The 15,184-nt window shown below is 36.8% G+C and overlaps 1 protein-coding gene across 1 annotated transcript in view; it reads right to left on the bottom strand.

The window, feature by feature from the left end:
* Nucleotides 1–15,184, bottom strand: part of ZNF280B (zinc finger protein 280B) — a 20,247-nt gene continuing 5,063 nt past the window's right edge. Inside the window, exon 3 of the mRNA XM_027575922.2 lies at nucleotides 1–1,825. Within this exon, the coding sequence (XP_027431723.1) occupies nucleotides 121–1,755 (1,635 nt within the window). The 5' untranslated portion in view covers nucleotides 1,756–1,825 and the 3' untranslated portion in view covers nucleotides 1–120. The remainder of the gene's footprint in view (nucleotides 1,826–15,184) is intronic.

Below are 15,184 nucleotides of genomic sequence, written 5' to 3' on the forward strand. Positions count from 1 at the left end.
CTCATAAATGACTCATTGGTTTCACTATTTTTGATGCTACTGAATACTGTATGGTTTTTTTTTTAATGGGTTTTTTTTATTTTGATTGAAATACCTGCTTTAGATTTACTGAAACTAGAATTAACGAGGTTTTTTTGAAATTCTACTTTTAGATCTGGGGGGTGATGGTTCAGAATCAGATGTGCTCACAGTAATGGATGCTACTTCCACTGATCCTGGTTGAAGAGGTCCCAGTGACACTTGAATAACAACCTTTGTTTCAGGGGGCAATCCCTCTAGTTGCTTAGGCTTCTTAAACATTTGATGACACTGAGTCTTGTGCTCCATTTTCTCCTTAAAAGTTAAAAACTGTAGCCGGCATTTGGAACACTGGTGAACACTCTTTTCCCAGTGTCCCCTATAATGACACATGTACGGTGTTGCAGTTTTAAAGATTTTGAGACAGAATGGACAGAGCAAATTTTTAGTGTTTTCATGGCATTTTCTGAAATGTGTTTCCACATCAGCAAAGGCTGACGATCTGTAATTGCAAACCTGGCACACATAGGGCATTTCGCCAGGCTTATGATTGTCCTTCATGTGCTGTAAGAGAACCTGATCTGTTTTGAATGACAATTCACAAATTTTACAGACAGCAGAAGGCTCCTGGATGGTGTGTACACTTTCAATGTGACACTGCAGCTGGAAGGGAGTGGGAAACTGTCGGTGGCAGTGCTGGCAGGTGGTGTGGCTTTCCCAGCTGTCACCCCTCTGCTTCTCAAGTTCCAAATGGTGCTTCATGTGATTCATAAACTTGACATTTTTTAGAACTTTCAAGCAGCTGAGGCATTTAAAGGTTGTATGAGTCTTCTCTTCTGGCTGACCGTCTCCTTTATGTTGCCCATAATAAAAGTCACTAAGTAATATGACCAGACTTCCTTTCTTGGGATCAACAATCTGGTTTTGACTTGCTAGACTCAAAAAGTCTGTTTTTGCCGGTCTATTTTCCTTAACAGGATTTATAGGCTTGAAATGGACACTGTCCTTTGGAAAAGCTGTTGGAAAAGGTGCTCCATTCTGAACATGGCTTAATGAGGTATGAACACTGTCTGAGAATGTGCTTTGCTGCGAAGTCATTGTATGAAAGATACCTGAAGGGGACAAAGCTGAAGCATGTCCCTCTATGATTCCATCACTGAGTTTAGGCCTTTTGGGATTTATGTCATTTACTTCAGCAGGGGAGAGTTGCTTTGATATGCAAGGACTTTTATTCATACCTCCTACAGAAAGTGCTGTTCCTACTGGATGCTGTAATGAACTTGTGAATGTAATCAAAGGAGAACATAACTCTGAAGAGCTATTAGGCACGACTTGTGGTGAATTATTTTTATAATCGGGTTTAGACAAAGGCTCAATAATAATGGGACTATCTGTTGATCTTGATTCAGATTCAGAAACTGGCAAGGCAGTCACTGCTTCTGATATAGGGGTCACATGACTTATAGGCTGAAATTTGTGAGTAGTACCTTTTCTGAGGTGACCATACTTTTTTCTCCTTGAACATGAACCTGGGGTGACTCTGTTCAAAATATTTGAAACAACTGGTTTTGAATTTGAAGTCACCCCAACAAAGATCAGCTCAGCATCGTCATTTACACGTTCCACCCCAACAAAGATCAGCTCAGCATCTTCATCATCTACTTTTTTGGTTTCTTCTATGTTCTGCTGTGGTTCAGGCTCTTGTTCTTCCTCACATAATATAGAGGGCTGTTCCATTTTCTAATTTTTTTTTTTATTCTTGAAGGTGTGGCCACAGTCCCAGTGCTTTCTTTATATAAATTGCCACCTAAGTACAAACACACTAAACATCAGTAAGTACGGAAAAATGCATTATCTTATTTAATTCTCTCCAAAACTCTACGGTAGTTATAAACACCCTTATTTTATAAGATAAGGACACTAAAACTCATAGAGGATAAATGACAGCTTTAAAGCCTGCTATTATTATAAGTCTGTGCAACTCTAGAATCATAGCTTTGCCTTAAGCTGATTATGATTTCTTCTACTAAAAAAAGAGGAAAAAACTAATAACTAATCACTAGGTGAAATCATATGTAAAGGATACGTTATTTTACAAAGGCATCATTGTGCAGTGTTTAGAAACATGGGTTTTGGAGTCAGAGAAGATTAAGCTGGAATTCTAAGTCAGCCACAAACCAGCTGCATCTTCTTTGGCAAGTTTAAAACTTTTAAATGTGTTTTATCTTAAAGGCAAAAGTTCTTATTTCTTAGACTTAAGGTAACAGCTCTTTTTAAAAAGCACCAACAATTCAATGGTACCTTATTTTGTAGCTGAATTAAAGAAAATTTTATAGTAAATGTATATATCCCAATTGATTCATACATACTAATTTTGTAATATTAATGTAGAAAAAAAGAAGTGTCAAATTCAAAGAACAGAGTAAGAGTAAGAGTGCTTACCCACTGTCAACAAACAGCATAATTCAATGTCAAGTGCTTAACACATGCCTAGCAAATTGGGAACAAACTCTCTTGATAATCTCATCTCAACTCAAGACCTTAATTATAGTCCATTCACTGATGTCTCCTAAATTTCGCCCTCTAATCCTAACTTCCCCACTGAACTTATATCCAACAGGACTTCCTCCCTCAGCCCACCTCAGTCTCTTTTCCACATAGCAGGCAAAGTAATTCTGTCAAGTCACATTCTATCACTGCTCAGCTCAAAACCCTCCAACGGCTTTCTAGTTTACTCAGTAAAAGGCCAAGTGCTTCTAATAGCTCCAATGCCTGTAAGACCATGCTTCCAAGCCTACGTACTGCCCTGCAATTATGTCCTACTCCTCTCCCCTATCCATCTCACTCTAACCACACTAACCACCTTGGTATTTCTTGAACACATTAAACACTTTACCTTGTTTAGGGCCCTGTATTTGCTGTCCTTCTAATATGAATGCTCATCATCCAGATACCTGCATGGCTGAATCCTCACCATCTTCAGACGTCTGTTGCAAGTCTTCTCCAAGAGGTTCTCAAATACTCCAACCAACTGCTAATTCACATTCCCAATCTCTCTTCTCTTCTCCTCACCTTCAAGTCCTTATCACCACCTAACACATAAACTTTATCTATCTTGATTATTTTCTACTGTCCATCCAGTAAAATGTAAACTCCAAAAGACAGAGATTATCTTTTGTTGACTGTTGTATCCTCAGCACAAAGAACAGTGCCTGGCACAATATGGGAGGATTTGTTAAATGAATTAACAGTAACTTTCATTAATCAGAACCTTTATTTGTAGAATAGACTGTACTCCATTAATTCCACATTTTCTATTTTTACTCTTAGAACCTTGTCCATGTCAGATACTCTGTAGGCCTGTGAAGGACTGAAAGCTGCTAGCTTTTTACAAACATTTTTTATCACAACCCATAATGAAAACAATGTATATGGAGTCTCACTACACAAACATATAAATAGCAATTGCTTTACTACATGGGATGCTTATTCTAATATTTTCTATTTCATTTTTCTTAAATTGACCATGACCTACAAAATTAATTATGACTCATCAATGGCTCACTACTAGTGGTTTGAAAAACATTGGTTTTAGGCTAGCAAGACATAGGTACTTTAAACTCTGGATCATAACTCACCAGTTTCTGAAAACCTGATGTCAGAATTCACTGTAGTCCAATGTAGACCCTTCAAACCCCAACTATAAAAATTAAACTGGCATCTAATATGTGCCATGTACCTCCCACCAATTTAATTAGCACAACAGCATATAATTTTGGAACAAATAGATATTTAATCCTGAGATGTGTGTACCAACTTAGAAGTCAAAAAATAGAATATGAAGCAGAAAAATTATTTATTATTTTCATCACTTGTTCCACAACTATATTTTGCTTGCCCAACAGTGGTATGACACTAAACACAAGTACTAAGTAGAAAGTGGTGAATGCGTGAAGCTTACAGTCTAGTGTGTCATGAATAGTGATTTACAACCTTAAAATTAATATCAAGTACATAATTAGGAAATATGTAATGCAAGAAAGCATATAAGGCACACCTGAAAACACTGCTCTTTAGAGTCACTGAAATTGGTTTGGTCTGACTCTATACAATTTCAATCATCTAACTCCAGGATGATGCCACCTAGTCCACTGTTTCCCAACATAAGTACCACTAACATGTCTGGACCAGATAATTCTTTGTTGTGGGGGGGCTGTTGGGTGCATTTAGGATGTGTAGCAGTATCCCTGACCTCTACTTATGAGATGCTAGTAGAAATGCCCTACACGTGCATCAAAAATGTTCTATGGGAGAACTTCCATCCTTAATCTAACCTCCTGAGTATCACCGTCCACATTTCTAGTGACTATCTTCTAGGTAATTCTACATGATGCTCTAATATCCTCTCCCAAGAAATAATTCTAAGTAGAAATTATTAATATTCTCCCTGATATCATAAAAATCAAAATAAAATTTAAAACTTGAACTTAAAAAATAAAAATTTTAAATAAAAAATAGAATAAAATCTAATTTGACAACCAATATGACCATAAGAATTATCTGAGGATAAACTTTTCAAGCCTAGAAAAATTTATGATTCACCTAAATTTACATGTAAAGTCTGGAGACAGAGTTAGGACTAAAGTTCATGATTCCTGAAATCTAGTTCTGTGTTCTTTCCGCTAGAACTCTAACTTAATGCATGTCTAAATTCTGGTGATGGTGCTATTAATTGCTTAGTCTCTAAGGATCAGAGTCTCACTGGATTCAATTTTAATCTCCTTGTATTTTATAAAAACTGTTCAAATCTCCCCCAACCTCCATCAAATTATTCAAAGAAACTTATAAGTGGTTCTAAATAACTTTTTAGAGCATTAGTCATTCTACCTTTCATTTCCATTCCTATTAAAGCTCCTCCCCCAATTTCTAAGTTTGAGTCCACCAGTTACTTCATGTTTGTACATCTGCACTAGGCTCCAAATTGTCATCTCTCTGTCCTTCAAATTATCGCCAACTGCATACCACCACTAGGTGAATCTTAAAACAACTCTGTTATTATATCACTCCACTATCCCTACATGTTAAATGACTCCTCCAATTTTAGAGAATACATATTATAGTATGCTATGAACCAAACTGTGTCCTTCCAAACTTCATATGTTGAAGCCCTAACCCCCAAAGTGATAGTATTTGGAGCTGGAACTTTGGGTTCCCATCTAATTAGGTTTAGATAAGTTCATGAGGGTGGGGTCCTCATGATGGGATTAGTACCAAGAAGAGATATCTGAGAGCTTGCTTCTTCTCTGTCTCCCACCCACTATGTGAAGACACAGTGAGAAGGTCTGCAAGCCAGGAGGAAGCAAGCAAATCAGCCAGCACCTTGATCTTGAATTTTCCAGGCTCTAAAATCATGAGAACAAATTCTGTTGTTTAAAAAAATAAAAAATAAACTGGGTTCCAAGAACATTGTCAGATTTTTCACCCAAATGATCTTGGTAGGATTTTATAGCTGTTGACCACATGGATTAACTTTCCATCCAACCAATTATTCAAGGTGAAAAAAAGAGAAAAAAATCAAACCTAAAGTGAATAAATAATGAATGAGTTCATTTAGAAAAATAGTAACATCAGGCCATGGGAATTTTCTTAACACTTCTCTTCTGGTACCTTTATTTTCTACAATTTACCAGAATCTTAAGATACTTGGGGTCATGAAGTTGGACATGCCAAAGACCTACTAGATCTAAGGAGTTAATCCTCAAAACCACTTCATATCCCCCATCAACAAAGCTGCCAAGGGCTGTGGAAGGAGTTAATGAGAAGATTTCATGCCAAAGATAGCTGAGATGGCAGTGGGTGATAATTCATCTCCCAGGTTATTCCTATGCATTTAAACAATGTCCCTCTTCATGGGTCTTTGTTATAGCTACACACCACCTTTATTTCAGGCATCAGTCTTTCTTGAGTAGCTTCCTGAGATTAGGCTAACAGGACTCCTTTGATACCTATCCTCATTCTTCACCCTGCTACCACTCCTTCAAATTCCCATCCCTACCCCTTCACTCTTTCCCCATCCATAGCACTCATGTCTCTCTCCCACTACTCTTCTTACATCTGCTACCTTAGAATTTAATGCCCATTAAACATATCCTTGGGGAAATGAGAGCCTCACAGGGTCCTTAAAACTACATTAAACATGTATATTCCCCTTTAGGACAACTAAGAAAAAACAAAAATAATGTTCTCATGAATATTTTTTAATAAATATTTGTTCATAAATAAGCTCAGAATGGTAGAGGAGTATAAAAATGGGGTTTAGGGGCGCCTGGGTGGCTCAGTTGGTTGAGCAACTGCCTTCGGCTCAGGTCATGATCCTGGAGTCCCAAGATCGAGTCCCGCATCGGGCTCCCTGCTCAGCGGGGAGTCTGCTTCTCCCTCTGACCCTCTTCCCTCTCATGCTCTCTCTCTACCATTCTCTCTCTCAATAAATAAATAAAAATCTTTAAAAAAAAATGGGGTTTAATCTAGCATGGGAGTCTAAAAAGGGAACAACTATTAAACCAAGGTTTTTCTTTGCCAAAGACAGGATTATTTCTGTAGATTGGACTAAGAAAAATTAACAATTTATAGACCCTCACTACCTATTTTCACTCTTGCTACCTCTCTGACTTCTTTTTCCATTATTCTAACACTCATTCCCTGCAATCCAGCCACAGTGGCTTCCCTGTTGTTCCCTTTAGGCTCTGCCTGAAATTCTTGTCTCCCAGATATCTCCATGGCTAACAAGACTTGCTCTGATCACCCGATCTACAATTACAACACTTCTACCTACCCAACATTCGATCCTATGACCCTGCTCTATTATATTCTTCCTAATTTCATAACATCACCTTCTATATCACCAAAGCTTGTGTTATATGTATATATAAATATATGTGTGTGTATATATATGTGTGTGTGTGTATAATGTTATATTATATTATATACCTTTCTTCTCCACTGGACTGTCAGTTCTTTCCATTGGAAAAATTCTGTTTCGTTTTTTAGCTTGTTTTTGTCTGTTTTGTTCATTGATTTCTCCCAAATTCCTAGAGCAGTCCTGGCACATAAATCTTAAATATATGTGAAAGGAAAACGATTACCTAGGAGTTAGAAATAAATTCAACAAAGGAAAGTGGGCTGAGGGAAGAAGTAGGAAATGTTCAAACCTGAGGAACAGGCAATTTTTTCAAGTCTGGGAGCCACTGAAGTGTACTATTACAGCAAATGTGAGAACCCTGCAACCCTGGGACTCAGGAGAATGACCACAGTCACTTTCAGCCATTTTCCCTTGTCCTTCCTTTCCTCCCAAGAGCAGGATCTTAGCAGAATCCACAAACTAGAGATGAGCAGGGTGGCAGTTCAACCTAAAAGTGGCCTATTAGTTCAGAAGCAAGTTCTTTCTCTAAGACCAAGTGTTTAGAGAGGGTTTGGAAGTATCAGGTGACTGGTGAATGATTTAAAGAGGGGCTGCAGAGAACCACAAAAAAGATGACTTAAAAAATAAAAAGACAATGTTAATTTGTTAAATGCCAGCAAAAGGTAAGGTCATAGGGAATGGTGAAATATGAAACTACAAACATTCCTTCCTTCATAAAAGCAAAGAGAACAACAGCAAAAATTGTCAAAATCAAGCTTTTTCATCCCAGAAATTAACCAAAGGTTTGCAAAAACCAGAGGATTTCTGTGGAAAACATTATGGCAGTTCCTCAAAAAGTTAAACATTGAATTATCACATGACCCCACAAGTCCACTTCTAGGTATTGCCTGATTAGAACTGAAAGCAGGTAGGTACTCAGACAAGTACATGTAAAGTACATGCTTGTTTATAGTAACATGACTCACAAGAACTTTATGGTGAAAATAATACAAATATCCATCAGTGGATGAGTAAACAAATTGTAGTATATACAAACACTGGAATATTATTCAACCATAAAGGGAATAAAGGCTCCTCCATGTTCATTGCTGCATCATTTATAATAGCCAAGATACAGAAACAACCTAAGTGTCCACAGATTGGTGGATAAAGAAAATGTGGTATGTACAAACAATGGAATACTATTCAGCTGTAAAAAATATGAAATCTTGCCATTTGCAACATGATGGACCTGAGGGCATTATGCTAAGTGAGATAAGTCAAACAGAGAGAGACAAATATTGTATGATCTCACTGATATGTGGAATCGTAAACAACAATAAGCTCATAGATAAGAAGAACAGACTGGTGATTGCAGAGGCAAGGGAGAGGGGTAAAATGGATGAAGGGGATCAAAAGGTACAAACTTCCAGTTATAAAATAAATAAGTCATGGAGATGCAATGCACAACATGGTAACTATAGTTAATAATACTGTATTGCATATTTGAAAGTTGCTAGGAGAGTAGATCTTAAAAGTTCTCATCACAAGACAAAAAAAAAATATGTATGGTGACAGATGTTAACTATACTTATTGTGGGCATTTCACAATTTATATAAATACCAAATCATGCTGTATACCTGAAACTAATATAATGTTATAGGTCAATTATACCTCAATAAAAATAATTAACTTAATTTTTAAAAAGTGGAATGAAGTACTGATACATGCTACAACCTGAATAAACCCTAAAAACATGCAAAGTGAAAGAAGTCAGACAGAAAAGTTCACATATTGTATGATTTCATCTACAGGAAATATCCAGAATAGATAAAGGCATAGAATCTAAACACAGATTGGTAGTTGCCAGGGGATGAGAGAGGAGAAATGGAGAGAAACTGCTTAATGGTAAAGAATTTCACTTTGGAATGTTTGAGATGTTTTGGAACTAGATAGAAGCAGCAGATATACAATGCTCTAAATGCCACCGACTCTTTCACTTTAAAGTGACTGATTTCATGTTATGCAAATTTCACCCTCAATATATTATTTTTTTAAATAAAGAGGGGATATTACTACCAACCACACAGAAATTACTACCAACCACATAGAAATTTTTTTAACGTTTTTTAAGATTTTATTTATTTGAGAGAGAGAGAAAGAGAGCACGTGAACAAGCAGGGGAAGGGGCAGAGGGAGAGGAAGAAGCACAGAACAGGGAGCCCCCCAGGATGGATCCCAGGACCCCAAGATCATGACCTGAGCCAAAGGCAGACACTTAACCAACTGAGCCACCTAGGCCCCTGAAATTAATTTTAAAAAAAATTAAGGGAACACTATGAACAATTCTATTTCAACAAATACGATAACCTTGATGAAATGAACAAATTCCTAGAAAGACACAAACTACCAAACTGACTGAAAAAAACCTAGAAAATATGAATAGATCCAAAACAAGTAAAGAGATTAAGTTAGTAATAAAAAAAATTCCCAAAAGAGAAATCCAAGATCAGATGACTATCCTGGCAAATTCCATCAAAACAATCAAGAAGAATCAACTCTCCAAAAATTAGAAGAGGAGAAAAAACTTTCCAGCTCATTCTGAGGTCAGTACTATTTATACCAAAATTAAACAAAGGTATCACACACCAAAAAACAAACAAACAAAACCTAGACACCAATATCCCTTATGAATAGAGGCAAAAATCCTTAACAAAATACTAGCAAACACAATTTAATAACATATAAAAAGGGCTATACACCATGACCAACTGAGATTTATGTAAGAGATGCAAAGTTGGTTCATTATATGAAAATCAATCAACATTATACCATTTCAGGGGCGCCTGGGTGGCTCAGTCAGTTAAGCGGCTGCCTTCGGCTCAGGTCGTGATCCCAGGGTCCTGGGATCAAGTCCCACGTCGGGCTCCTTGCTCAGCAGGGAGCCTGCTTCTCCCTCTCCCTCTGCCTGCCTGCCGCTCCCCTGCTTGTGCTCGCTCTCTCTCACTATCTCCCTCTCTCTGTGTCAAATAAATAAATAAAATGTTTAAAAAAAATTATACCATTTCAACAGAATAAAGGACCAAAAAAACCCATATCTGCCCGCTAAAAAAGCACTGGACAAAATCTAGCACCCTTCTGCAAGGAGAGAATAAAAACACACTCAACAACCAGGAGAAGGGAACTTTCTCAGACAAAGGGCATCTGTAAAAGACCCACAGCTAGCGTTACACTTCATAGCAAAAAGACTGAAAGCTTCTCCTCTAAGATCAGGAACAAGACAAGGATGTCCACTTCTACCATTCTGATTCAACATTATACTGGAAGTTTTAACCAGGACAATCAGACAAGAAAATAAAAATAAAAAAGCATTCAGACTGGAAAAAAGAAATAAAACTATACTGAAGAGGACATGATTTTGTATATAGAAAATCCTGAGGAATTAGTATTAGAACTAATAAACAATATAAGATCAATATAAAACATCAATTATATTTCTATACACTAGCAATAAACACTATGAAAATGAAATTAAACAAGCAATTCTATGTACACTAGCATTAAAAAGGGTAAAATACTTAGGAGTAAGTTTCCAGAAAAAAATGCTAGACTTTCATACTGAAAACACTGAATTATACTGAATACATTGCTAAGGCAATTAAAAAAGATCTAAGTAAATGCATACATCCCATGTTCATTCATAAGATTTAATATTGTTAAAATGGCAAGATTCCCAATAGTGATCTGTCAAAATCCCACCTGGCTTCTTCACAGAAATTAAAATTCAGATGGAAATGCAAAAGACTCAGAATAGCCAAAACAATCTTGAAAAAGAAGAAATGAAAATCTCACAATGATTTCAAAACTTACTGCAAAGCTACAGTAATCAAGAGTGTGGTACTAGCAAAAAGAAAGAAACACAGATCAATAGAATACAATTCAGAGTCCAAAAATAAACCCATACACTAATCGTCGATTGATTTTCAGCAAGAACAGCAAAAAATTAAGTTGGGAACAGATAAGTCCTTTCAAAAAATGTTGGAACAAGTGAACATCCACATCAAAAGAATGAAGTTGGACCCCTACTCACAGCATATTAAAAAAAAAAAAAACAAAAAACTCAAAATAGACTGTAGAACTAAATGTAAGAGCTAACTGTAAGTCTTTTTTAAAAAAATAGAAGAAAATGGTTTTTTAGACAAGGTACCAAAAGAATAATGACAAAAGAAAAACAAACAGGATTTCATCAAAGGGAAAGCTCTCACACTGTTGGTGGAATGCAAGCTGGTACAGCAAGTCTGGAAAAAAGTATGGAGGTTTCTCAAAAAGTTGAAAATAGAGCTACCCTATGACTCAGCAATTGCAATACTAGGGATTTTTTTTTTATTTTTTTATTGTTATGTTAATCACCATACATTACATCATTAGCTTTTGATGCACTACTAGGGATTTACCCCAAAGATACAAATGTAGTGATCTGAAGGGGCACCTGCACCCCAATGTTTATAGCAGCAATGTCCACAACAGCCAAACTATGGAAAGAGCCCAGATGTCCATCAACAGATGAATGGATAAAGAAGATGTGGTATATATATACAATGGAATATTATGCAGCCAGCAAAAAAAAAAAAGAAATCTTGCCATTTGCAATGACATGGATGGAACTAGAGGGTATTTATGCTAATCAAAATAAGTCATTCAAAGACAATTATCATATGACTTCACTATTATGTGGAATTTAAGAAACAAAACAGAGGAGCATGGGGGAGGGTGGGAAAAATAAAACAAGACTAAATCAGACAGGGAGACAAACCATAAGAGACTCTTAATCATAGGAAACAAACTGAGGGTTGCTGGAGGGGAGTGGGGGGATGGGGTAACTGGGTGATGGGCATTAAGGAGGGCACAGGATGTAATGAGCACTGGGTGCTATATAAGACTGATGAATCACTGAACTCTATCTCTGAAACTAATAATACACTATGTTAATTAATCAAATTTAAATAAATTTAATAAAAGAGGATTTCATCAAATTAAAAACTTCTGTCCTTCAAAAGATACCATCATGAAAGTAAAAGGACAACCCACAGAATGGGAGAAAATATTTGTAAATCATATATGTGATAAGGGAGTTGTATGCACAATACATAAAGACCTCTTACATAAGAATAAAAAGACAACTCTATTTAAAAATGGGCAAGGCGGTTGCCTGACTGGCTCAGTCTAAAGAGCATGTGACTCTTTTATTTTTTATTTTTTTAAAGATTTTATTTATTTATTTGAGAGAGAGAGAGAGAGAGAGAGAGAATGAGAGATAGAGAGCACGAGAGGGAAGAGGGTCAGAGGGAGAAGCAGACTCCCCGCTGAGCAGGGAGCCCGATGTGGGACTCGATCCCGGGACTCCAGGATCATGACCTGAGCTGAAGGCAGTCGCCTAACCAACTGAGCCACCCAGGCGCCCAAGAGCATGTGACTCTTGACCTCATGGTTGTGAGTCTGAGCCCCACGCTGGGGTGGGGGGTAAGATTAAATAAAAACTAAAAAAATGGGCAAGGGAATTAAATAGAAATTTCTCCAAAAATGATATACAAATGGCCGACTATATGAAAAGATGTTCAACATGACAGTAATCAGAGAATTGTGAATCAAAACCACAATGATACATCACTCACACCCCTTAGGATGGCTACTATTAAAATATATAAAAATAAATAAATACACCAGAAAATAACAACTACTGGTAAGGATATGAAGAAATTAGAATCCTTATGTGCTGTGGTTGGAATGTAAAATGGTGCAACTGCTATGCAAAGCAAAAGAGGTTCCCCAAAACATTAAAAATCGAACTACCATATGATCCAGCAATCCCACTTCTGGATATATATCCAAAAGAAATGAAAACAGGATTTCAAAGAGATATTTACACACCCATGTTCACAGCAGAACTGTTCTGATAACTAAAAGGTGGAAGCAGCCCAAATGTTCATCAACTGATGAATAAATTTTAAAAATGTGTATATACATACAATGGTATATTATCCCACTATAAGAAGGAAGGCCTGTCACATACTACAACACCCATGAATCTTGAGGACACATTATGCTAAATTAAAAAAGCCAGTCACAAAAAAGACAAATACTATATTAATTCCACTTATGTGAAGTATCTAAAGTAGTCAAAGCAGGGGCGCCTGGGTGGCTCAGTCGTTAAGCGTCTGCCTTCGGTTCAGGTCATAATCCCAGGGTCCTGGGATCGAGCCCCACATTAGGCTGCCTGCTCAGTGGGAGCCTGCTTCTCCCTCTCCTACTCCCCCTGCTTGTGTTCCCTCTCTCACTGTGTCTCTCTCTGTCAAATAAATAAATAAAATCTTAAAAAAAATAAAATAAAGTAGTCAAAGCAACAGAAAAGAAACAAAAAGTAGAATGGTGGATACCAGGATCTAGGGAGAGAGGGAAAAAGGAACTTTGTTGTTTAACGGGATGGATACAGAGTTTCAATTTTGCAAAATGAGAAGTTCTAGAGATCTGTTTTAAAACAATGTTAATATATTTAACACTTAAATGGCTAAGATGGTAAAATTTATGTTACCTGTTTCTTACCACAATAAAAAAATGAGCAAAAAATTTGAATAGACATTTCTCCAAAGAAGATATACAAATAATATAATACAATAAGATGCTGCTCAACACAATTAGTTATTAGGGAAATGTAAATCAAAATCACAATGAGATACCACTTCATATCCACTGGGTTGACTATAATCAAAAAGAGAAACAGTCAAGAGTGTCACAGAGAATGTGGAGAAATCAGAATCCTCATATATCATTAGTACAACTGCTGTAAAATGGTCAGCCACTTCGGAAAACAGTTTGGCAGCATCTCAAAAATTAAATATAGAGGTATATGCTCCAGCAATTTTACTCCTAGGTATATACCCCAAAGAGTTGAAAACGTTAAGTCCATACAAAAATTTGCTCAACAATGTTCACAGCAGTATTATTCATAATTGCCACAAAGTGCAAACAATCCAAATGTCCATTAACTGATGAATGGACAAACTGTGGTATAGCCAGCCATACAATGGAATGTTATTCAGCCATGAAAACAAATAAAGTACTGCTGAACATGTATGACATGGATGAACCTTGAAAAGATGCTAAGTGAATAAAGCCAGACACAAAAAGGCCACATATTGTATGATTCCTCTTACAAAAAAATGTCTACAATAGGCAAATCCACAGAAACAGAAATAAATTAGTGGTTGCCATGGGAAGGGGTGGGGGGAGAATGAGGAAATGTAGTTGGTTGAATAATGACCTCAAAAAATATTGGATCCTAATCCCTGAAACATATATATGTTATCTGGGGAAAAGGGTCTTTGCAGATGTAATTAAGAATCTTGAGATGGGAAGATTATCCTGGATTATACAAATGAGCCCAAAATACCATCATAAGTATCCTCAGTAAGAGGCAGAAGATATCACATATACAATAGGAGAAGCTTTGTAACAAGACTGGAATGACATGGCCACAGCCAAAGAATGCCAGTTGGAAGAGGCAAGCAATGGATTCTCCCCTAGAGTCTCTGGGGTAGGGTGGCCCTGCCAACACCCTGATTTAGGTCAGGTGAAACTGATTTCTAACTTCTGGGCTCCAGAACTGAGAGGGAATAAATTTTTGTTGTTTTAATCCACCAAGATTGTGGTAATTTGTTATAGTAGCCACAGGAAACTAATACAGGGTTTTAGGGTTGATGAAATGTTCAGGAATTAGATAGTGGTAAAGACTGCACTATTTTGTGAATAAACTAAAAATCATTCAATTTTGCATTCTACTGAGTGAACTGTATAGTATGTGAATTATATCTCAAACAAAAAAATGCCTAGCAATAGGCTGGTGTGACCCCCCACATCCCAACAACTGACACTAAATTTTCAAAGCCCCTAAACAGACTCCATTCATGTAACAAGAATTAGGTAGTTAGGATTATGGTAACAAGGCAAACTAGTCTAGCCCACAAAGAGAGTTAAACTAGTATCAAGTGGTCAATTTACAAATTTGTAGTGGGAAGTATACATTCCTAGGGATGGACGGATATCTTCTTGTAGAGTGGACACCATTCTGATACTAAGGTCTTGAAACATCAATTATCATTAGGACTGCTAAATATCCTGATTTGACCAGGACAATCGAGTTTGACCTGCTGCCCCTATGTATTTTTTTTTTAAGATTTTATTTATTTATTTGACAGAGAGAGACACAGCGA

This window comes from Zalophus californianus, chromosome 14 (genome assembly GCF_009762305.2).
Source record: "Zalophus californianus isolate mZalCal1 chromosome 14, mZalCal1.pri.v2, whole genome shotgun sequence".
Classification (NCBI taxonomy): Eukaryota; Metazoa; Chordata; class Mammalia; order Carnivora; family Otariidae; genus Zalophus; species Zalophus californianus.